The sequence below is a fragment of the Leptonychotes weddellii genome, chromosome 6 (genome assembly GCF_054177405.1).
Source record: "Leptonychotes weddellii isolate Sample4059 chromosome 6, ASM5417740v2, whole genome shotgun sequence".
In the NCBI taxonomy this organism is placed as follows: Eukaryota; Metazoa; Chordata; class Mammalia; order Carnivora; family Phocidae; genus Leptonychotes; species Leptonychotes weddellii.
In genome coordinates this window covers 7,341,738-7,366,603 of record NC_138374.1, presented here as the reverse complement: position 1 = coordinate 7,366,603, position 24,866 = coordinate 7,341,738, and the positions used below count along the sequence as shown (strand labels likewise).

The following is a 24,866-nucleotide window of genomic DNA, read 5'->3' as shown; positions in this document are numbered from 1 at the left end:
CCAAGTGGGACCGTTACAATTCTATGAGCTCCGGACACCAGCTGAGCGCTCGGCAGCTCTCCCTGTCCTCTTGCTAGAAGCGTCCAACCCCTACACCGGCCACACTCACTGTCTGCAGAGGACCCCGCCTCCTGCTTCAGCAAGAATGTAAAACCAACCCTCTAGTGCCAAGGCTGTGAATCCACCTCAGGGTTTCTCCCCCACCTTCAGTATCTCAAGGGACAAGGAGACCCTCTTCCTTTCCAGGGTGAGCTCCTCCACCGGCGTCAGTCCCACTCCTCCCAGCCACCCCCGAGCCCCTCAGCGATCTGCCCCGTCGGCCACCAGCCCCCCTTGTGAACACAGCTGTCTCCGGAGCAGAAGGGGGAGACAAGCCTTTCCTTGGGGCACCTCATCTGCTCCTTTCCTTCACCATCAGAATTGTGTACGGGGAGGCCCACACTCAGAACCTTTGCTACAGCTTTCCACCGACAAATAGAAAGCCAGCTCCACCATCACTGTGTCCTCGGTCACAAGCCTGGCTCACAGCCGGGGACCCACTCCTCTGGCTCTAAAGAGCCCGACTGCTTTTTAAAAAGTCAGCCAACCAGCCAAACCCTCCCAGTCCTCACCTTACAAACTCATCAGTCAAACAGCTACCCCACTTTAAGGACACATTTACAGACTCTCCAGAGAATAAGAATCGTTTTGTTTATTAAACAATTAAAATTTAAAACGTGGTTATTTTTAATCGCCTGTATCTTGCCCACATCATTACAGCATCTATTCCCCTCCAGCAGAATAATTAACTTGTCAATCATCACTTTGGTTATAACTGTAACACCCGTATGTCTAATATACTTTCTGAAATTAGGGAAATTAAAGATTGGCTTTTATTAGTATACTAACATTTCACTAAACTGCAGTGCGATGGAGAAGGATAATTTCTACTGGTGAAAAATATAAATTATTCAGTATCATGAAAATAATTATACTTTATTACTTTCAAATAGAAAAACTATTAAAACTAGAATTATAGTTTGTCATCAACTGGATTATGAACTAGTCACAGACCTAGGCTAAGCCTTGTGACCTGCCATATGGTCCTTCACGCCTACATCCCAAATCTGATAACAGCTCTTTCCCCATCCCTCATCAACGGGTACTTTGCGGATGCTAGTGAATCTGTTAACATACCGGATTCTTCCACCAGAATGAAAGCTCCCTGCAAGCAGGCCACTCCTTGCTCACCTTGTATCCCTAGTGCTGAGTACGGAGTGCTCAGTAACAGCTGAATGAATTCATAAACACACAAAGAGAATGTCAGAAACAAGTAAGATTATGGATGTTCACTTAAAAATACCAACCATACGAGGCACCTGGGTGGCTCAGTCATTAAGCGTCTGCCGTCAGCTCAGGTTATGATCCCAGGGTCCTGGGATCGAGCCCCGCACTGGGCTCCCTGCTCCGCGGGAAGCCTGCTTCTCCCTGTGTGTGTTCTCTCATCTCTCTCTCACACTCTCTGACAAATAAATAAATAAAATCTTCACACAAAAAAAATACCAGCTATGAAAGTCCTACAGATGAAAAGTATTAATAATATCCTTAAATATATATGCATTGTAACTCCCACGTGCTCCCGTATTCTAACAACCAGACAGAAGCCTTTATACACAGCAATACCCATCTGGCTCCGACCTCAAAGGGCCGGCAACCTCTTGCCCTTCCATTCCTAAAACATTCCCAGCCAAAATGCAACTCTCTGAGATGAGGGTAGGTTCTGCATGTTTAACTAGAAAAATCAAGCTCTAATTCCTACCCTGCCCTTGCTTGTCTTGGCTTGAATTCCACAATTTCCCTTTACCCGGCAAGATTCAGGAAGTGGCCACGGGCCTTTGGAGGAGCAGGCAGGGTTGTAACAGGCCCAGAGGGCCCTCAGGCCGTTCAGTATGCTTGTTACCAGAGCTACGTGGATGAAGGCATCCTCCAGGGCTGCTCCGCTGGGGTGGGGGGGGGAGGTCGGGCTAGGCAGGCAAAGCTCCCCTGCGCCCCCCAGATTCGCACAGCGCAGCCTAGCCTCCCTGTATCCTCCAAAGGTTTCTGTGGCTAAAAATAAAGCTTCCAAGCCACTGTTTTAAATAAACCCAAAGGGATGCAGAGGGAAGAAACTAACATTTACTGAGCACTTACTATGTGCTGGGTAATTTCATTTGACCTCCACTGCACCTTGACCCCATAGAGAATAGTTATCTTATTTCAGGCAGCAAGCTGAGGTTCCAAGGGAAGGGAAGTCTCATAACCAACAAGAGTCAAGAGCTGTGACGTGACTCCAAAGGCATTCTGTTGTCCATGCTATCATACATCACTAGAAATCGTCACTCCTCAACCTTCCACGGCCCCTCTCCTCTCCCGACTCCCACTGCAAACTTGTTCTCGGTCACTGACACTCGCAGATTAATGAACTCATTACCATTCCATGTGAACGGACCTTTGTCAATTTGTTACTTCCTAACAATATTCGTTCATTAAAAAATCATTACTTGAGTGTCTTAATAGATGCCTGGTACAGGGCAAGGCAACCAGGCACTGTCTCTATCATAAAGGTACTCCCAGACCAGCAGGGAGGAACACAGAAGCCCGTAAATAGGAATATTAAAAATGGTACCATAAGGGCACGTGGGTGGCTCAGTTGTTAAGCATCTGCCTTCGGCTCAAGTCATGATCCCAGGGTCCTGGGATGGAGCCCCATGTCGGGCTCCCTGCTCAGCAGGAAGCCTGCTTCTCCCTCTCCCTGCCACTCCCCCTGCTTGTGTTCTCTCTCTCGCTGTGTCTCTGTCAAATAAATAAAATCTTAAAAAAAAAAAAAAAGTGGTACCATAGACACCTGTCCTGGGAACAGCGTGGGGACCGAGGTCATGGGAAGAGGGAAAGAGGGACACCTGCTGCCTTCTTCATTGTCAGCATTTGATGGTTCCCATGGCTGACATGTTTTCTGGTCATCCTGGGACAGATCCCAATGCTTCTAGCATTATTCATGCCTCTGGGGAATAAAAAGGTTCAGATACCAAAATTCATCCTTGTCCTATTTCCTCTTCAGTCCTGAGTGGAGACATTCCTATTCCAGGAGGTAAGACAAACTGAAACTCATCAAATTTCTTTCCATCGTCCTTGAAGGACAATTTGACTTAAAAGACATTTAGCCAAAAAAAAAAAAATCTGACTCTTAAAAGCAATTCTATCCCTTGTCTTCTAAGATGTTCCTGTCCTAGGCATAGTCAAAGAAAGATACTGTTCTACTGCAATTTCTTGTTCACCTAAAATGCTCTTGTGTTCTAGATGAAACGGAATGTGAGTGTTATTCCTACGCTGCTCGGTCTTTCTAATCCAATAATAACTCGACCACTGGCTCTCTAATGACAGTAGTTAGACCGGTTAATATCCCAGCATTGAGGTAAAATCCCTTCATTCATCCCTATGGATAATCTCAAGATCAATCTTTCTGTCCAAGTTTCCATTCCCCTTGAGCAATTCAACATTTTCTTCCCCCAAATTCTTGCCTTTCAGAATCTAAACAGTGAAAACAATTGTCATGGTAATGAGCTGATTAGAGCACAATGCACACCACAAAGCAAAAATCATCATTATGAGCACATACATGGGCGCTGCTGAAAAGCAAAGTGAAAAAAAACGCACTACACAAAACAGCACAAATACATAACCAAATGTTGTCAAAATGCACAAATTATCCCAGCTCCGGAAATGTATTTGAAGGACATAATTCAAAGGAAGAAAAAAGTATGAAAATGCTTTCTTGCAAAATGATATGTGATACCAGAAAACCGAGAAGGTAGCTGGAGCCATGGCAAGGTAAATTACAGGCTATTAAAAATGACCATTATGGGCGCCTGGGTGGCTCAGTTGGTTAAGCGACTGCCTTCGGCTCAGGTCATGATCCTGGAGTCCCTGGATCGAGTCCCACATCGGGCTCCCTGCTCGGCGGGGAGCCTGCTTCGGCCTCTGACCCTCCCCCCTCTCATGTGCTCTCTCTCTCATTCTCTCTGTCTCAAATAAATAAATAAAATCTTTAAAAAAAAAAAAAATGACCATTACGAAGTCTCAGTAACAGCATGAAAAATGCTTTGATACGTTCTTAAGTTAAAATAACATGATTGCATATGTAATAGGATTACAAATATGTCCCCCAAAAAACTATGTTTGTCTAAGGACAGTGGAATCATGGGTACTGTTTTTAAATGTTGCTAGATGTTATAATATCGTCTTTACGATAAAAAAGCGCAGAGGAAAATAGATGATGAGTCACTGCCTGACAACTGTCACTATGTAAGAAAGTCCCCTCTACAGTGACAAGGACAGGCACTTAAATGTGAGCACAGATGTCAGGTTCCCCTCCTTTATCCTGGTTTATTTATTAACGTTGACCTTTCCAGGAATTAACAAGTAATCGAATCAACAAATTACAGACAGATTTTACACAACTGCCAAGAGGTAATGAGCAAATACTGAAATGAAATTCTAGAGTGTGGCACAGACAGGAAGGTGAGGCGGGCAGGGCAGGAGGGGTCTTAGCTAACTGGGCCAGTTTCCTAATGTCAGCGTGGGAGGCCTTTGTGCCCTTGGCTTCTCAGTTGTCATCAGATGTTAGAGGAACCTGAAAATTCTTGCTTAAATTCAGAAAGCACCCAAGGTCCTATGGACCCTTCTAGGCCTTGCCTAGCTCCCGGTCTCCACTTGCCTGCTGTCCACATGGCTGGAGTCATAGGACAACCCCACAGATGTGGCCCTGCTTCCGTCTCCATGACCAGCCCCGGGTTGAGGTGGGGAGGTTGTTTGGTTTTATTGTGCGCATTGTTTTGGCACATACAATTTTTCATTATTGCAGTAAAGATACATAACATAAAATGTATCATTCCAGCCATTTTTAAGTGTACAATTCAGTGGCATTCAGTGCATTCACATCCCTGTGCGACCACCACCTCCATCCAGCTCCAGAACTTTCCATCACCCCAAACTGAAACTCAGGACCCATTAAACAACAACTCCCCATTCCCCCTCCTCCAGGCCCCGGCGGCCACCAAGGGGTCTCACTAAGTGGAATCACACAATGTTTGTCCTTTTGTGACTGGTTTATTCCACTTAGCATAATGTCCTCAAGGCTCATCCATGGTATGGCACGTGTCAGAATGTCCTCCCCTTTTAAGGCTGAGTAATATGCAATATTCCACTGCGTGCCTTTACCATGGGATGGAGAGCCTACCTCTCTTAGGATTACTATCAGTTTCATCTTGTTATTGACCCAACCCTGGCCCCAAGGTCAATTCTGAGAAATGGGCTCCATCTCGTTCTCAGGCCTCGTACTGGCTCACCCTTCATTTCTACTACTTCTCTACAGTCCTTTATTTGGGAACCTCTCTGGGCTTCCAGTCCTCAGATTCTAAAGGATTCATACCATCTACTCCAGAACAGTGGCTTGGACCTGTTACCTACTGCTCACTGTCAGAGTTCCCACCTTGGGCTGTGTTCAGTCTACCAGTCAGGGTACCAGTAACTCATCACAGATCCAAGATGGCAGCCACCTGCCTAAGCTGCATTGTTTTTACAACACCTTTGTCTACTCAGCCCAACCTGCCAGGTGGGTCCTTCTCTCTCTTCTCGTACAGGGGATAACATCATTTCAAGAGATGCTTGTGTCTACAGCAAGCCCAGCATCCTGTCCACATTCCAATTTTCTTCACTTCTGTTGCTTATCACCAGATACTTCTCTGCTTCCCTGTCTCTGTCCAAACCCTGTAACATTAGACCCAAGGCATGGAGTCTAGAAAAGCACAGGTCTACCCACACTTACAGCCAAAGTGAGTTCCTTCCTTGAGTGATGACACCAGTGAATTTGGTCAGACGTCTAGCATCCACTTCAATCCACTGATGGAGGTCATTCCTTCCTGCACACCACGCCCCATCGTAAAAGTCATTTTCATTAATACCTGCCTGGAAAGAAAGAGAGATGTTCTTCAAAAAGACCCAGAATCAATGAATATTTTCATGAGACTTGTGGGGGCTCGGGGGTGGGGGGGTGGTAGAAGAAAATGAGCACAGGACAGAGAAAAAAATCACTATGTCCTGAACACTCCTTTTCCTAAATCATAACACGGAGTGGCCTGTTATTAACAAGTTGGAAATATTTCAATATGATACGTCCTCTTCTTGCCCAGTGTTGAAGATGAAATTTAATGAGCTCCCCTATTACTCATGCATCCGGCAGGCACAGACCGTCTCCTACATACCAGCCTACACATGCCAGGTGCTGGGGATACAAAGGTGAATCCTTCCCTCCCAGAACCTCACCATCCAGGCAGAAAGAAAGACATGAAAACAGATAAATTAGAAACACAATGGGGCCTGTGTTATTCTGGGAACCGGAGCAAACTGCTACAGGAGCATTTAAGGATAATGGCTTACTTGGTCTGGGAGAGAGCAGGATAGAGGTGCTATCCGAGCTGAATGTTGAAGGGTAAGTTTATCTACTGAATATTTATTTACTGGCATTTAAGTCACTTGACGTGTTGAGTTTTGGCTACTATTGCTACCAAAGATTCTTTTGACCTGAATTTACAAGGTATGTGACATTTCTGCTCTGGAATTTTCCCTATATTATCACCATTTCAAGAAAGAATTCCAAGGAAGGAAGGATGAGATAAAAGGGGGAAAAAAGGATATTTGAACTAAGTGAAGCTTCCTAATTTACTAAGACCCTTTCTACATGAACCCATGGCTATTCCCATAGCTATTTCACAAATACAGAATCAGAAAAAAAGTCTAAGTGATATTTGAAAGACAGGCCAGCCCACCTTTCCTCCCTCTGAGCACCTCTCAGCTCAAAATCTGGGGCAGCCTTACTTCTAATGGGCAACAGTGATGTGAAACTCGCAGTCCAGCTACAGCAGATGAACAACACGGCCAAGGCTTCCATGAGTGGGGCCCTACCATCTCTGCGCCAGCTAACATCAGCCTTGTATCAGGACCAAACCACAGTACATGCACTCCCACCCCCTCCTGAAACAATCTGGAAAGAGCTTTGAGGGAAATGTCAGAACACTCACATATCACGGTCTCCTGAAAGCACTACCATCTCGCGTGAAGGTGACTGGAAACACCCATTAGTCAACATTCTCCAGAAACTCAAGCTCTCAATTAACCAGCCCCTTGGGGTCTCATGGCATACGGGGCGTCTGTGATTGGGACCTGGGAGTGCTACAAGGTTCTGCCTTCTAGAACCGTCAAAGAAAGGCTAAATTATGCAAGTGTGTCTTACCGGTACTCACCCATGCTTTGGTGGGTTTTGTTAAAGTGCGGGTGACCCTCTGACACCCAAGCTCTCATTTCCCAAAACTGCCCACCAACAAGGAGACCACTGCCCCAGGCTGGAGGCTACTGGCCCGGTCCCTGCACCTCCTCACCAAACGCAGGGATCCTCCCAATGACAGACACCTGTTTAGCACATCAGTACTTACAATACCACCACGGAGCTTCCTTTGAGAAACCGTAACACTTAGTTTTTGTTGGGCTCCTCTTTTCGCGTCAACAACCCATGAGACTGGTGTTTACTTCATTTATTAAAATGAACCTTCACCGTGCCTCTACGATCTGCCAGGTACTGGCCCAGGTAAGAGGAATGGAAAGGTGGAAAACGTGTGCAGTCCTGCCCTCTTGGTGCTCAGAATGGACGGGCTGAAGTCTACAAGCGCAGCTGGTGTTTTGGTCTCAGCACCTTAAAATCAACCACTGCACAAAGTGCTGGTTAAGAGCTTGTGCTCTGAAGTCCTCCTGCCTCGGTGTGAATCTCAGTCCTGCCACTTCCACCCTGTATAAACTCAAGCAATTTGCCGAAATGCTCTGTGCCTCAGTTTCCCCATCTGCCAAAACGGGGGCAACGCTCATTTCTCCCTTAGGGTATTGACAGTGTTTACAACAGGACCCGGCACCCTGTGTGGGCTCAAAAAAAAAAAAAAAAAAAAAAGCGAGCACTTAACAAATGTTAGTTATCACGGGGCGCCTGAGTGGCTCAGTCGGTTAAGCGTCTGCTTTCAGCTCAGGTCATGATCCCGGGGTCCTGGGATCGAGCCCTGCATCGGGCTCCTTGCTCCGCAGGAAGCCTGCTTCTCCCTCTCCCACTCCTCCTGCTTGTGTTCCCTCTCTGACTGTGTCTCTCTCTGTCAAAAAAATAAATAAAATCTTTAAAAAAAAAAAAAACAAATGTTAGTTATCAGTATATTTAAAACAATGACTATTTGGCAAATTATGGAAATATGGGCGCTTTATGAATTATCCCACATTCTACAAAATTATAAGGAATTACAATACTATTCCGGGCACTTGCTGCCACATTTTCTACAACTTCAAATATCCAGAACAGAGTTACAAAATCTGAAAAAAGAGGAGACTCCTAGTCTGAAGTTCTCAGTAGGAATCCATGTTGTCCCCTGGGGGATAGTTGGCAAAGTCTGCAGACATTTTTGGCTGTCCCAGCCAGCACATATGTGCTACTGACAGTGGACGGACCGAGACCAGGGATGCTCTTCACCATTCTGCAATGCCCAGGACAATACCACCGCACCACAAAGCAGTGTCTCCTCCAAAGTGTCAGCTGTGCCAAGATTGAGAATACCCGGCCGCGGGCTGAGAAGACGAGAACAGAGCTGCCACAGAGCCTGGGATTGTCACCCCGAGAGAATCACAGAATGTGGAGGAGTTATCCCCATGCTATTCCACCGAAGTCTACTTGACTCCGACTTGGAATTAAATTTTGGGCTCCTGGTTTTGGGCCAGCCTGGGTATTTTGCTTCTGCTGCCGATCTCAGCTCTTCCTGAGCACACTAGACCTTCAATTAAATGCAATAAGGTGTCAGGGGATTGGAAGGCCCCTTCCGAAGCTGATTCAACAGGGAAGTGACAGCCACCTCTGCAAAATCAATTATGAATTTATAAAGCAAGCGCCTGGAAGGATTCAGCGAAAGAGGAGGGGCCAGTCCCAGAGGTGTCACCAAATTTTAGCACAGAGCAATCCGTGATGTCAGTAGGACGTCTGGGAAACCAAGAGAAGGGTACACTCATCCCTTTCTGTTCAAAAATGCAGGAAAGACTTCATAAATGTTGGAGAAATTTCTATCAGAAGTTGTTGGACTAAAAAGTGGGATTCCTTGGAGTATAAGCTAGTCTTGAAAACACCACTAAGATGGAATGATAATTTGTACACTACAGAGCTCCATAAGTTAAGAATTAATATAATTTTCTCTAGGCAATTAAGTCATACTCATCATTTCTTTACCTTAAAAAAAAAAAAACACCAATGCATCTAACAGACTAAATTTTGCTTAAGATAAATGTGGAAATTATTAAATCCAAAACAAAGAGAAAACCTGATACTAGCCACTTAAGATCAAATGGGATTTTTCTGAGGCACCTGGGTGGCTCAGTTGGTTAAGCGTCTGACTCTTGATTTCAGCTCGGGTTGTGATCTCAGGGTGGTGAGATCGAGCCCAGGCTGAGTGTGAAGCCTGCTTAAGATTCTCTCTCTCCCTCTGCTTCTCCCCCCCAATCTCTCTCTCTCTAAAACAAAACAAAGAGATTTTTCTGTTTCAAGATGATAGAGTAAATGTTGATTTCTCTGCACTCTAGTCTCAAAAACTCCCCCCAAAGAAAACAAGATAAAGAAATACAATCTGACAAAATTGTGTCAGATCTGACAAAACTAGAAGACATTTATAATCTCCAAATTACAATATATGAAGATAGAAATCAGATGGAGGAGTCCCAAATGACTCAGCAAGAGAAGGAGATGCAAGCTTACAAAGGGAACACCAGTGAGAAGCACGTCACCCAGGGCTTTAAAAAGCCCTGAAACTAGACTCCTGGGTAGCTTGAAAGGCGAGGCAGGGCTGAAAACAGGGAACTGATTCAAAACATGTATAAAAAAAATAGATTCCCACAGAGCTCTGTCTACAGATCTCCCTACCCCACAGAAGACCTGAAATTTTTCTCTTTAAAAAACCAAACAATCCTAGAGGCTCTGGATTTGGGGGCTCCAGACACAGGAGGGCAGGTGTGATATGATGGATAAAAACCGAGAACTCAGTCAGTGGATAGCAGCAGACTGAAGAGTGAGACACCCTAGCTCGCCTCCTCCTTCCAGCTCCAGGACACAAGGTAGCCAGGCTTCCAACAAACAGAAATTAAATAAACTAAAAATGTAATCGGGAACAGAAGAAAATCTCAAAGAAATTATAATGACTATCCCTTGAAGAAGCTCTTGCTTGCATAAAACAAAAGAAGGATATTCTTAGAAAGGAAAAAGGAGCTCTTGTAATGTGAAAATTACAATAACAATGGGCAATCAAAGAAAAATAAGAAGAGCGGGGGAGGAAATTATAAAAAAAAAAAATACTATAAGCAAATAATGTCCCAGATCTGTAAGGTTTAAGTCTCCAAAACACTAAGAATCCACTATGATAAATAAGACCCACACCCAAACATATCTTTATAAAACTTCAAAACATCACACATGAAGAGAAGATTCTAGAAGCTTCCAGAGAGGAAACAAAAAATAAAACAAATATATAAAACCAAGCCAAAGGAATCCGCATGGTACCAGAAGTCCTAGTAGCAACATCTGAAGCTCAAAGAATGGAGGGATAATGACTTCAAAATTCTGAAGGAAAAGACTTTTCACCCATGATTTTTACACTCGGCCAAACTGTCCATTGCGATGGTAAAATACATTTTCGGATTCACAGATCCCCCCAGAATTTCTCATGCCCCAATTCCATAAAGCTGTAAGACGAATGCGCTCCACAAAAATGAGGCAGAACACCAAAAAGAAGATACAAGATCCAGAAATCAAGGGTGCCAACATAGGAGAGAATTCCCCGAATGAGGGAGGAGATAGTCCCAGGAGAGCAGCTGTATAAAGATCTGGAAAGCAAGCCATTCACAACACAGCAGGTCAAGGGCTCCTGAAGGAATGTCTTACAGAAACATAAAAAACAACTCTGAGACCAAAAATCACTGAACAGGTTTGACCTTAAAAATTGTATTAAGGGGTATTTTACAGACCCAGACCTATTACAGGGCACGGGAAATGTTTTTTAAAAATACAAGCAGCTCTAGGAAAACAAAAAGGTGTCAAGAAAGGATACAGAGTGTATCTCCCTTGGCTCGAAACTGCACTATTTCTGGGCTCAAGTTGTAAGCACTATTTACACAGTCCTAATAATGAAAACCTTTAATGTAGATTTACCCAAAATTTGAGATACAATTTCACTGGAAGGATTAGTTAAGGTAAAGGGATCATAAAAATGAGCTGAAATTTTCATCCTCTATAATATGAATTCAGAATAAAAAGTCAAAAATGTGCAAACCAATACATATCAGTATGTGCATACTATTTAGAAATAAGTATTTGGGGCACCTGGGTGGCTCAGTCGGTTAAGCACCCAACTCTTGGTTCCAACTCAGGTCATGATCTCGGGGTCATGAGATTGAGCCCCGCATTGGGCTCTACGCTGGGCGTGGAGACTGCTTAAGATTCTCTCCTTCTCCTTCTGTCCCTACCCCCACCCACCGAAAAAAATAGAAATAAATATTTAAATTCCCAAAGAAACAATTAAAAGGAGTTTGGAGTAGTTGCCTCACTCACAGCATGTGCTGGCTTCAGGGGGTGGGTGGGTGTGGGGGTCCACAGGCAAGGCACCTTTGTTTTTTGTTTTATCCAATTTTATTGAGTAATAATTGACAAATACAATTATATATTTAATATATTACATAAGTATATCAGGCATAAATATCTGCTATACTTAAAGTGTACAATGTACATGTACATTGTGGAATGATTACCAAGATCAAGATAATTAACATATCCATCACCTCCGGGTTAACTTTTTATGTGCTGCGAATGCTTAAGATGGGCTCTCAGCAACTTTCAAGTGTACAGTACCATATTATTAACCACAGTCCCCCGCTATGCATTAGATCCTCTGAACTTATTCCTCTTACAATTGAAAGTCAGTACCCTTTGTCCTACACCTCCCCACCTCCCCTCCCCCAGCCCCTGGCAACCACCATTCTCTTGGTTTTTTTTTTAATCATCCTTTAACACTCTGATTCTCAAACTACTTGCTTACAAAACTGATTAATATAAATTCTAATTTTAAAAAGCCAAGGGAAAGGCAATGACATAAAGCCTGATTTGTTTACTCTTCCATTTTCCAGGTGTCTACAGAGCTCCTACTGCATGCTAGACATCATGAAAAGTGCCCTGCCTTACGGTATATATAGAAAAAAATGAATCTCAAAATTACTATGCTGTTATAAAGTCACTGATCTGCACTGTAATTCATAATCATGGGCTGCCTCTCTACAGAAGCATCTGGAATGAATTAAAAAGTTATATCCAACTGAATATAACTATTTAGCAATTCCAGGATAACTTACTTAGAGCTGCCACTGGGCAGACACAGCCCAGGACTATCTGGACAAAAACAGAATAATGTGATGGTTATTTTAAAATATCTTTGAGAAAATCTTAGAAGTACTCACTGAAACCTTACATGTTAACAAGGTACCGCCACTGGACAGGGGGTGGCCTTAGCTAAAAATATTAGATGTGACATAGGATTAATAGAGTTAATCTCCCATATAGGGGCCATCATATTGCCAGTATACCTCCTTCGGTAAACCTCTGTGATAGACCTTTGATAAACCCATAGAACTGCCCAGGTACAAATCAGCTAATCCTTCTGCAAATCAGCAGAGCATCTTGTCCCAGTTCAGACCTCAATCACCAGTAGAGCTGGTTGAAAAGAAATATTCATTGTTTTTGAAGTGATTGTTAAAACCCAAAATCAAAGTCTTAAATAGTTCCTTGCACTGGTCAATAAATACCTAGAGCTTGAAATTTCAAACACTTTCAAGTAAAATCTATTAAATATACTATAAGCCACTTGTTGTTTAAGAAAAACTCACTTCGTTTCAGGTTTGTATCTGCTGAGACATGTGGTTGAATTCGCTTTATGATAACACCTAAGTTTTCTTCTACTAACAAGTGAGAGCTCAACTTAGCCCATTGGCAAATGTTCTTTGTCATCATATGAGTCATCAACTTCTCTCAGATATTGTATTTTTCCTGCTTCTTTTGTTGTGCTTCATCTTTGAGTACTGAGCTATTTTCTTGGCTTTTAAGTCCACGCCTCCTCTGAAATATTTTATTTATTTTTGGAACTATAAGTGATTTTTACTCTTTATGTACTCTTTTTGGGGGTTGTTTGTTTTTGGTTTTTCTGTGGTTGTTGTTTCAAGTTCTTAAATTCCAGTTAGTTAACACAGAGCGTGATATTTGTAACAGGTGTAGAATTTAGTGATTCAACTCTTCCCTGCATCCCCCGGTGCTCATCACAAGTGCCCTCCTTAATCCCCATCGCCCATTTCATCCATCCCCCGCCCACCTCCCCTCCAGCAACCCTCAATTTGTTCTCTCTAGTTAAGAGTCTGTTTCCTGGTTTGCCTCTCTCTTTTTTTTCCCCCTATGTTCACCAGTTTCATTTCTTATCCTCTACAATTTTTTTTTTAAGATTTTATTTATTTATTTGAGATAGAGAGAGTGAGAGAGAGTGCACGAGAGGGGGTAGGGTCAGAGGGAGAAGCAGACTCCCCACTGAGCAGGGAGTCCGATGCGGGACTCGATCCCGGGACTCCAGGACCATGACCTGAGCCGAAGGCAGTCGCTTAACCAACTGAGCCACCCAGGTGCCCTCCTCTACAAATTTAAAGATATGTCTTTGTTTCAGTGATTAATTTAATAACTACATAACTTACATAACATACCTTTGTGCAATATGCTTAATTCTATATTTTCTTAGAAAGTCCCTGTTGACTCCCTACTATAGGCAGTGAGGAATTCATTTCTACCTGCTGCTATGTCCTCTTCTTCTCCTTCATCACCTAATTTCATTCATCATATTCTTAACATTCCCTTTAAAGTTTAAATCAAATACACCTTTCTATGATTTACCAGCTTTTTAATAAAGTTTTCATTGAATTAAAAAAATGTTTCTATGTATAAGGATGGATATTAACCAGACTTACTATGGTGATTATTTCACAATATATACAAATATCAACAATATATACGAACACTGTATCATTGTATTGAACACCTGAAAGTAATATAATGTTTATGTCAATTACACCTTAATTAAACTTTTTTTTAAAATTACTCCCTTAAAGAATCTGATGTTTACATTATGTAAAAATATTAAAATCATTTTAGTAACTAAATAGTAGTCCTGCCCAGCCATACTTTGGGTTTCATTGTGCTTCACTTTATCACACTTCACAGATACTGTGTTTTTTTACAGTTTGTGGTGGGAAGGTCTGTGGCATCCCTGCATCAAGCAAGTCTATTGGTGCCATTTTTCCAACAGCCTTTGCTTATTTCCTGTCTCTGTGTCACATTTTGGTAATTCTCACAATATTTCAAACTTCTTCATTATTATCATATTTGTTATGGTGATCTGTGACCAGTGATTATGACTCCCTGAAAGCTAAGATGATGGTTAGCATTTTTTTGGTAATAAAGTATTTTTTAATTAAGGTATATACTTTATTTTTTAGATATAATGCTTTTGCCCACTTAATAGACTATGGTATAGTGTAAACATAACTTTTATATGCACTGGGAAGCCAAAAAATTCATTTGACTCACTTTATGGCAATATTCACTTTATTGAGGTGGCCTAGAACCAAACCCAAAACATCTCTGAGGTATGCTGTACTGGAATTAAATTTATTAAGAACCAAAGAAAAGGTACTTCTGAAATACGATGGTAAAGCTGGAGAACAGATACATGATTTCATTGTTAAGTTTCAATAAAAGTTGAAATAAAATTCTTTAAAAGTAAAATATATACAAAAAAGTGCGCAAGTCCTAAGTTCAATAAATTTTACTGCACACTCACCCGTATGTCCACACCCACATCAAGATGTAGAACATGACCAGCTTGCCACAGCCTCCCTCTGGCCACCTCCCAGTATCACCTGCCCCCCAAAGATAACCTCTACTCCGACTTCCATTTCCCCAGACTGGTTTTTCTGTTTTTAAATTTTACGTAAACGAAACTTACCATAACTACTCTCTTGTGTCTGGCTTCTTTTGCTCAATGTTGTATCTGTGAGATCAATCCATATTATCGCAGGTAGCAATAACTTACTCTTTTTCGCTGGTGTATAGTATTCCATTGTACGCATATAGAGTGACTTACTCATTGTATGTTGATGGGCATGTGTCTTGTTACCATTTTGGGTTGTCATGAATAATGGTGCCATGAACCTACCTGTCCCTGCCTTATCATGCACATATGAATGCATTTCTCTTAGGCATAAGAGTAAATTTGTTAGATGAACAGGTATGAGAAAGTTGAGCTTTAGCAGATACTCCAAAAACATTTCCAAATCTGTGCTATTTTACATTTTCAGCACTGTATAAAAGCTTCTATTGTCCCACTTCTTTGCCTACACTTCATACTGTCCATTTTCCTTAAAGGATATGTGCCATATCTCATTGTGTATTTTGTATTTCCTTGATGAATAATGATTGAGAACATCTTGTCTTGCTCCCTACAACCACAGGGCCTTTGTACATACCATTCCTTTTGACCTGGAATTCTTCCCTCTCCACCAATCCTTTGTCTGATAACCTCTTCACTTCTCGTCCTGCTTCAAGTGTTAGCTCAAGTACCCACCCACAGGGAAATCTCGTTGATCTGCAGTCTGAGGCAGGTTTACTGAGCATAGAGAATCACAATGTCATGGGTTCAATTATGTCCTCCAAAAAGATATATACGAGTCCTAACCCCTGCAACTTCAGAGTGTGACCTTATTTGGGAAAGGGGTCATGCATGGCAGATGAAATTAGCTCAGTGAGGATGAGGTCAGACTGGAGTAGGGTGGGCCCTAAATCTGATGACAGGTGTCCTTGCAAGAAGGGGAAATCCGGACACAGAGACAGACACACACAGAGGGAAGATGATGCAGGGGCACATGGGGGACTGCCATGTGACCCTAGAGACAGAGATGCGAGCGATGCAGCTATAAGCCCAGGGACACCACGGGACTCCCGGGCCACCCTGCTCCAGCTACACCAGCCTTCTGCTGCTCCGTGGTAGCGCCACGCATGTGGTCACCACAGGACCTTTGCTCAAGCCATTCCCACTGCCTGGAGTGCTCCTCCTACACCTGCCTGACTCCCTGATGATCTCCTTCAAGCCGACTCAGCCCCAGGACCACCTCCTCAATGAAGCCACCCTTGCTTACCTTTAACATTATTTCAAACACTTTCAAGTAAAATCAATGAAACCCAAAGCCTGTCCCCTCCCCAGAGCCAGCCCTCCTGACCCCCGCTGCCAGCTCTAAGTCTGTTGTGTTTTCTCTCCATAACACTCACCACCTTCTGACACACTAGAAAAGCTCTGTTTTATTATATTCCCTGCTTTATGTGCCTCCCCCACTAGAATGGAAGCTTTCAGATGGCAAGGATCTATGTCCGTTGGGTCTGAAGTATCCCGAACACCTAGACAAGAGCCCACCACTTGGCAGGTCCTCCCTAAATATTTGCTAAAATATCAGCACTATTTCTGTTCTTGCTCCTCACGGTTTCCCCAGGAGTGGAGGTAGGTTTGTGTTAATGAAATCAATCGACCAATCCCCCAGTCAATCAAAGTGTCTGCTCTGATCTCCCTTCTCTTCTCCTCTCCCTGCCCTCTCCTCCATTCCTTCCCGCCCCCCCCGCCCCCCCCCCCCCAAGGCAGGCCTCTCCACCTGTGCAGTGTTGTGCCCATGGAATCCCTGGTGCAGAATGCCTAGCACACCAACCCCCACCCATCCACATCCAGGAGATAGCCAGGCTGGCCTGCGCGTGGCTAGGCAGACAATCCATAGGGCCCGTCCCTACGAGTCAGTATCTGCGGAGGCCCAGTTCGCTCGTGCCAGCCGAATGGCCACAAAGCCCATGCCCATGACTGCTGGTGCCCCTCAGGCTTCTCTGGGCCCTGCCAGGGTGGGGCCTGGAAGGTACTGGGGGATGCTCAAGCCAGTGGTCCAGGACATGAGTCACAGGATGGGATGCTAGCCGAGGCCACAAGCTGGAGAACACACTAAAACTTCTTGTGGGTACCGGAGAAAACAAAGGATGAAAATGCAGCCAGAAACCTTGAATTTGAGTCTCAGCTGGGCACTCATTAGCTATGGGGTTGGGGCAGGTCATTTAACCTCTGACTTCAATTTCCTTACCTCCAAAACAGAGTTTTACTCTGAGTATACTGAAGATGAAATGAAATATCAATTTAATGAGATTTAATAAAATAGTCAAGAAAATTCACATAGCAAGTAACAGAATCCGCATCTGAACCAAAAGGCCTGTGGTTTCTTAATAATCTGTGGTTCACAGGCTGGGGAGCCCCAAAGGGCCCCTTCCTTTTGGTTCCCTGTTCTTCTACTCTTTGCCCTTCTCGGTTGTTTATGACCTAAGCTTCTGGAGAATAAGAACAGTGCATTATCATCATTCTGGTAAATTCTCCTTTTCAATTTTCCAAGAGACTTATGATTTAGAATATTTGGTCCTGTTATTCACATAAAAATCTAAACATCCAAAATTCCAGCATTTTGGCCTCTAAACACTGTCTCCCAGACTGCTTCTTAAAGCCAGATAGAGCACAAATCCCTTTATCGGAGCAAGCAGGACATTCCTTGGTTTGGAAGCCATCCCCACTGTGATTACTTCTGCCTCTGCAGCACCTAGCATATTTACAGCCCCCACTAGGACCTGCAGAGTTTCAAATGGGTTTGGTGCAGCCAGAATCAGACTGGAGGCTGAGCACCCAGAGAAGCGGGACGATCTGATGGGACAGACAGGCTGGGGGGGGGGAGGTCAGAGGACTCTGGGTGCAGATGATTCCATTGATAAGCAGGAGTGGGGCAGGCACAGGGTGACATCTGAGAAAACAGTGCTACCCAAGTGGCCCCCACATTTGGGCAAAGTGGGACACCAGGTGTCTCAAGGCCAAAGGAGACAGGGAGACAGATGATGAGATGTGCCCACGCACATCAGCTTGGACACCAGGATGAAACCTGGTTCGACTGTTCTATAACCGACTTCAGGCCTTCCCATGGGGGTGCATCCGAAGCCACAGGCGTCGGCTGTCTTCAAGGCTTACACCTCATTTCAGGTACAAAGATTATGAGAGTGTTGGAACTGGATCCTAATAACAGCATCCAGGTGCTCCAGAGAATTCCTTTAAGAGAATGACTAATAAGAGGAGCTGTGGTTGGTTTCAGTGGTACTGAGTAATGGCTCGGACAGATGCTCTCATTATAACCAGACATTTCCTCACGAGAGAGGTACCAGAGGGGAACTTCTCTCAGGGGTCAAACTCCAGTGAGACAAGACATGGGCCACAGAATGCCACGTGACCGTGAGCAGGCGCCACTGAGACATCTGGAGGTGTTCATGTAGGGCACCAAGTTTTTTCTTGTGACCTCAAAATGTCAACTCTTTCTTCAAAACGCTGATCTGAGTACAGACTGTTTTGCATTCCCAGCTCTAGGCAAGAATCAGGCTGGTATCCTGAGTTCCAGCCACGCTCTTCTGATCCATGTCAGGCTCCTACTTACCATAGCTTTAGAGTCTTAAGAATGAAATCGAAACCCAGCCCTCTGAAGTGGCAAGGGATGCTCTAATTTGCTCAAGGATTTGCAGCAATGAAAGCACCTGACGTAACAACAGCTGGGGGGATAAATCACTCAGGGAGTGGACTCGGACTCCACCTTGCTTAGTTTATGAGCCATGGAACATCTCTTGGGGTCTTCAGAAGATTCTGCAAGGACAGGACAGGAGATGAGCTGCCATTAAATGACCTACCTGAGTACAGAGCCACCTCCTCAGATCGACTAGAGGCAAATGATGATCCAAGAGTGACTTTAGAGCTCATTGCCGAAACCTTCTCTTTGAGACTTAAAATGCTCATTTCTACTCTGCCTGTGACTGCTCCTGGAGCAGAAGAAGTCCATGGTTGTTTCTAAATGAGACCACGGGCTCCCAAGTGGGTTGGTGTTAGAGGATCATGGGCAGGCTGGAAGGATAATCAAAGGTGAGAGGACAAGCCTATGCCATCCTGCTGAACTGGATCTCTTCCTTGAATTCTTGGAAGACCTGTCTTCCCTCAATAAAAAGAAACGTGAACTTGGGTTTCTTCTCTAAGCTTTTATTATTAAATCAACATCAGTAAAATTCCACTTGCAAAAAAAAAGAGGTTATAAGTGGAGTTATAAAGTGCTTTTATTCTTCCAAAGTCTTCTGCTTAAAATGAGGAAAAAAGAGTGTCAGAGACTGACGGTGTGTGCATCCCCGCACAGTTCATATTTTGAAACCAACCCCTAAGGTGATGGTGTTAGGAGGCACGGTCTCAGGGAAGTGACTAGGACATGAGGGTGGACCCTTTGTGAGTGGGATTAGAGCCCTTATAAAAGAGGGCTCCAGAGCCCCTAGTTCCTTCCACCACCTGAGGACACAGAAGAAGGTGAAGGAGGTGGCCATCTGTGAACCGGGAAGCCGGCCCTCTCCAGATACCGGGTCTGCCGGCATCTTGACCTCGGACTTCCCAGCCTCCAGAACCGTGAGAAAGAAGTTTGTGTGGCTTACAAGCCCTTGGACATAGGATATTGTCATAGTGGCTCAAGAGGACAAAGACAAAGAAAAGCATTTCTACTATAATGTGGCAAATGCAATTCAGTAGAAGCTCCGTCTGCAACATGTGCACTCTGAAAACTGAGGTCACAGGAAAAACAAGAGTTCTAGCCAGACTACTCAAAATCTATGTAATCAGAAGACTAAAAATTAAATACAGCCACAGTGATAGGACTGGACTTTAAAAAAAAAAAAGAAAGAAAAAAGGAGCTATAAGTGAAGGCCGCGTGCTCGAAGGCGGGAGAAGGAAGAGAGGAAGCAGCTAGGCTGTGGGGACAAGGACGAGGAGGCAAAGGAACTAAGCTACAAGCACCCGGAAAGAGAGCACACGACCCCCGTGCGCCAGAGGAACACGAAGCGATGAGCACCGCGCGCACGAGGGAGTTCCTCTGAGGCTCTGCGCTCAGCCATGTTGCTGCACTCTGGGGTCAGGGGCTGGCACCGGGTCCCACGAATCATTCACGTACTGGCAACGAGGGCACACGAACCAGGGCTACTTCTGGGTCAAAACGACGTCAGTGCTGGTCTTGCCAAGCGAATCTACAACAGCAGAACCACAGCGTGCCAGCCGGCCCCGCCCCCTTCACGAGGCGTTCGCGGTACCCCCAGTCCCCCCAGTCCCCCCAGCATCGCCGCGTCTGCGTAGACGCGTCTAATAAGCACACACGTGTGGGCAGACGCGGCGGTAACAAGTGTGGGAACACCCAGAAAAGCAAGATTCCCATCATCTGCAAGATCATTTGGTGAGGGTGACAGGTGAGTCAATCGGGGTGAGATCACGGTCAGAAACGAGAGGTGTACGCGGTCGAATCATCACCCGCCCCGGGTGAACCGCGGCCGAGCCTGCGGGGGCTGGGCGGGCACAGGGCTGGGCCGCCCCGCTCACATCTTGAACGACGGCAGTTGAACAGTTTCTAATTCTGACACCTCGGTGTTTCTCGCGCATCAAATCCCATTAGCTTGACACACCTACGAAATACTCCTCAGTGAGACCCGATGATATTTTTAAACCCCATTTCAAACGGTATGTGTGGGAAGATGTATTTTAGAGCACCTGTGGCGGGGAAATCAGGCTTCATGGGGCACCGATTCTGGAAGGTAAGAACCACAACAGGGGCCCCAACCCAGTCATTACTTCCCCATGGGGGCTGTGCTGAAGGCCCTCACACAGCTGCAGGCAACACTCCACCCTCTGTGGTTAACACCACCTCACCCACGGGGGGTGGATGCACCCAAGGGCTGGGGGGAGGCGGCTGGCCTGTTAAAGCAGCTACTTCACATTGTAAGAGCAGGTGCAGAGATTTTGTTCGGAGAGCATTTAGGAAATGATATACCACTGAAGAAAAAAAACCTAAATCCCCATAAGGACAAACAGCACTGAAGAGGTTTTCAATGACTCTCCTACTTCCCCTTGCGTCAAGTCAGGAGGGTGGGTCTGTCCACACTTCCAGCCCAGGGTGCCTGCCTTCTCCCTGGGCTGTGCCTCCCTTGGGTGAAGGATGAAGTAGCCAGGAAGGATGACGAGGACCTAAGGACAGCCTGGCCAGCTGCCTCCTGCTGGATGACCGTCCACCAAAGGGCCCTCCTGTGGGGCCCAGTAAAGGCAGGGCAGGGAACGCCCTCCATCTCCCCTTCAGCCAGGTCTTCACATGACCCCCTCTGTGCTGTCCTGTGTGCCGGGCGACATTCTGGGCTGGGAGGAAAGGAGAGGAAAGACCAAGCCCCTTCTAACCTGGGGCTTCTGCTCAAGCAGGGGCAGATAACACCCAAGGAAACAGCATTCAGGGAGGGACAACACCCCACAAGAATTAAAAGGGGCCAATCACACAAGGCCCGCTGGGAGTTTCCAAGAGAACCTGGAAGCTACCAGAAGCTATGAGCAGAGAAGTGAAAAATGATCCAGTAAATGTTTTAAAATTATATATCACCTAATTTCACTGCTCAACAAATCCTATAAGTTCTCAGGACTCCCTCTTCTCTGGTGAGGCAGCAAAGGCTTGGAGCCATAAGATAACAGTCCCAAGGTCCCAAAATCTAGAAGTGTCAAGTCAAGGCCAAGGTCTGAACTTCACATGCCTAGGACCCCTGCACTATTGACCGCCCCCCCGCCCCCGCCCATGCCCCACCCGCCCACTCTAGGAGTAGAATTCCAACTGGAACAACACAACTCCTCCCCCTACCCCACCAACAAATTCAGGACTAACGGGGCCTTCCAGTTTTTGACTGAAAGCATGGATAAATGTGAACACTTCCTCTTTAATAAAGGATAACTTCATTTATCGAGAGAGCATTCAAGGCCTTAGCTGACAGCTCCTCTCACTGCTACACAAAACAGGCCCACACCCATTGGGATCCAGCCCTGCTAGCCCCGAGTTTACTTCCATGGAAGCCTGGACCCTGCAGGCCCTCCCATTATTACTAGTCACGCTGGTGAAACTTGGAGACTTCATCCTCTTGAAAAACACAATGTCCAGTTGCACACATCCAAATGTTTCTTATCAGCTGTTATTAAAAAACAATACTACTTATATAAACCAAACTTCATGAAAGTTAGTTCTAGAAACATTCTGCCGGAATCCTGGCCCGCAAAGTGGCGCCAGTGGAGCAGCTTCAAAGTCTCTGGGTGCGGCTGAGTGTTGAGGGAGGAGGGAAGAGCGGACGTGGGGAGTCGGAGCTCGGCTCAGACACCCCGGAGCCCGTGAGCTCCTGGGCAGGGGCCTCGTCCGCCCTCGTCCTGTTCCCCCGCACAGCAGCTGCCTGCAGCATGCTTACAGAGACCACCGAGAGCACAAGGTGTTGGCGCTGTCGCTCAGAAGCTGCTACCCTGGATGGCCCCACGTCTCAGGGATGAAGGACCCAGGAGGCTGGATGAGATGGCGCGTGCGCAGAAGGGGTTTGGAACACACTTGGAGTTATGGAGCAGCTGGGGAAAGACAGCTAAGATACTAGAGACGCACACAGGACAGCACATGACCAAACACTGAACTGGGATGGAATGGTAGGAGCTGGAGCAGGAGGGAAAAGGCCTCGTGCATGGGCTGGTGGAATAACGCCCCCTCCCCAACAGAGATGCCAACTCACTAATCCTGGAACCTGGGAACAGTCGGGGCTATCTGGTAAAAGGAAATGAAGCTTGCAGATGTAATTAAGGTTGCTTGAGATGGGAGATGATCCTGGAGCATCCACGAGGGTCCAATGTCATCGCGAGCTCCTTAAAAGTGGAAGAGGGAAGCAGAAGAAGGATCAGAGGCTTAGAAAGAATGCAGGTACCTCTAGAAGCTGGAAAAGGCGAAGAAATGGGCCCTCCCCTCCAGCTCCAGAAGGAACACGGCCCAGCCCACACCTTGATTTAGCCCAGTGGGGCTTCTGTTCTCCAGAACTGGAAGAGAGTAAGTGTGTGTGGCCTACGTGGCTGCATTTATGATAAGCTGTTAGAGCAGCATGAGGAATTGATCATCATGGATGCTGCAGGACTTACGCTGCCTGGCAGGGTGGAGGGCAAGGGACTGCAGGCAGGGGACCTGCCTGAGAAAAGGCAAGAAGTCAAGAACCGCATGGTATATAAATTGTGCAAGGAGGAGTTCACCTTCCTGGAGCAGGACCTTGACAGTAGTGAGGGCCAAGGTCACATGACCCTTGAGCCTCAGAGGAGGAGGCCAAGATACGAGATGCTGGGCTCCAAGAGAGCCACTAAGGATTGGACCTGGGGGGAGCCACAGAACAGTCTGGAAGAGATGTGTGTGTTGGTGAGAAGCACTGGTTGGGGTGGGGAAGAGGAACAAAAGCCACTGGCTGCCAATGCCTCCTGGAGTCCAGCGCCCTCCTCCTGCCCGGTCCAGGCAGATCACACGAAGGGCACGAGCTCAAGAGGTGGAGGTGGGCCGACCCGGCTCCAGGTACCGGCAGCATCCTTTGTACTAAGTGCCCTTTGCAGAAGACACGTATCCTGAGTCTCATCTCAGGGCTGTCTCTCTAAGACGAGGATCTGAGGCATCGCTCTTCCTGGTGGGAGAGGTGGGGCTCATGCTTTTGAAACATCATACAGGGTATCCGACCCAAGCTCAACCAACCACGGGCTGCGTGTCCTGCCTGAGCAACTAGCAACGCAACCAAAATCCTTCCTGTAGCTGGTACCTGGATGTTGAGTCTCCCTCGATGCGCCCCGAGGCCGTAGCGCTTGGAAGTAGATGCATGAAGCTGGAAGTCTGTGATTTTTAAGGTTTCCAGACCAAGAGGTGGGCAACCTAGAAAGGACAATGCTCGTTAAAAACAAAGACAGATGTTCAAAGGCAAGTTTCTGGTTTTCTAAATCTACCCTCCCGCTTTCCAATTTGCCCCTGGACCCCTACCCCCCAGCGCAGCCCACCCCACCAGGCATGTCCAGACAGATGCGGTCAACTCAAACGTCAACAGTGTGCCAACTGCCCTTCTCGTTGTCATTTCCTCTCTGGCTGTTTGTGCTCTGATATTCCTTCTCTCTGTTGCTGTCCATGCTACTGTCTGAGGCTGTTTCCAATTAAGGATCCTTCCACAGTGTGACTCAGCCAGGGAGTGCTATTGGTTAGAAATTTCAGAGCAATCCCGTGGTTGAGCTCTGCAAATTAATCAGAACTCGTTGATTTTGCTTCAGCAACTCTGGCCTTTGTATTGTGCATGCTAATGAGCAAGGCAATATAAGTAGAAAAAAAAAATCTATTGTTTTCCATTCTTAGCAAAACTGGTAGTTCTGAGAACAGCTACCAAACAGTTTGGTCCAAGCTGCCCCTGGAATAAGATGCTGGCACATGGGCAGGCCCCTGGCAAGCCTCCCTGTCCAGACCAGCGTCCCTGTGGGTAAGAGCTTTAACAGCAGCTCTGGGGCCGGATCCCAGGCCTCGGGACTCCCGGGCTGCTATTCTTACTGCCCAGCCCGCCGTGGGGCTAGAAGTCTCCAAGCGATGCTATCTGTCTCCTCAAATCTGCCCTTGGTGAAAGAAAACACAAACTCTGGAGGAGAAGCAAAAGCTATTTCTACTACAAGTGTGAGAAATCCCTCCTGTAAGAGGCACGTTTAAAAAGCTATGTGGCTCACTGCTGAGATGGG

The 24,866-nt window shown here is 45.8% G+C and overlaps 1 protein-coding gene across 1 annotated transcript in view; it reads right to left on the bottom strand.

Moving 5' to 3' along the window:
- The window catches only part of CPXM2 (carboxypeptidase X, M14 family member 2), a 119,824-nt gene that overhangs the window by 72,053 nt on the left and 22,905 nt on the right, over positions 1-24,866 (bottom strand). Inside the window, exons 3-4 of the mRNA XM_031029393.2 lie at positions 23,918-24,027; positions 5,843-5,982 (exon numbers count right to left, since the gene is read on the bottom strand). Of these exons, the coding sequence (XP_030885253.2) occupies positions 5,843-5,982; positions 23,918-24,027 (250 nt within the window). The remainder of the gene's footprint in view (positions 1-5,842; positions 5,983-23,917; positions 24,028-24,866) is intronic.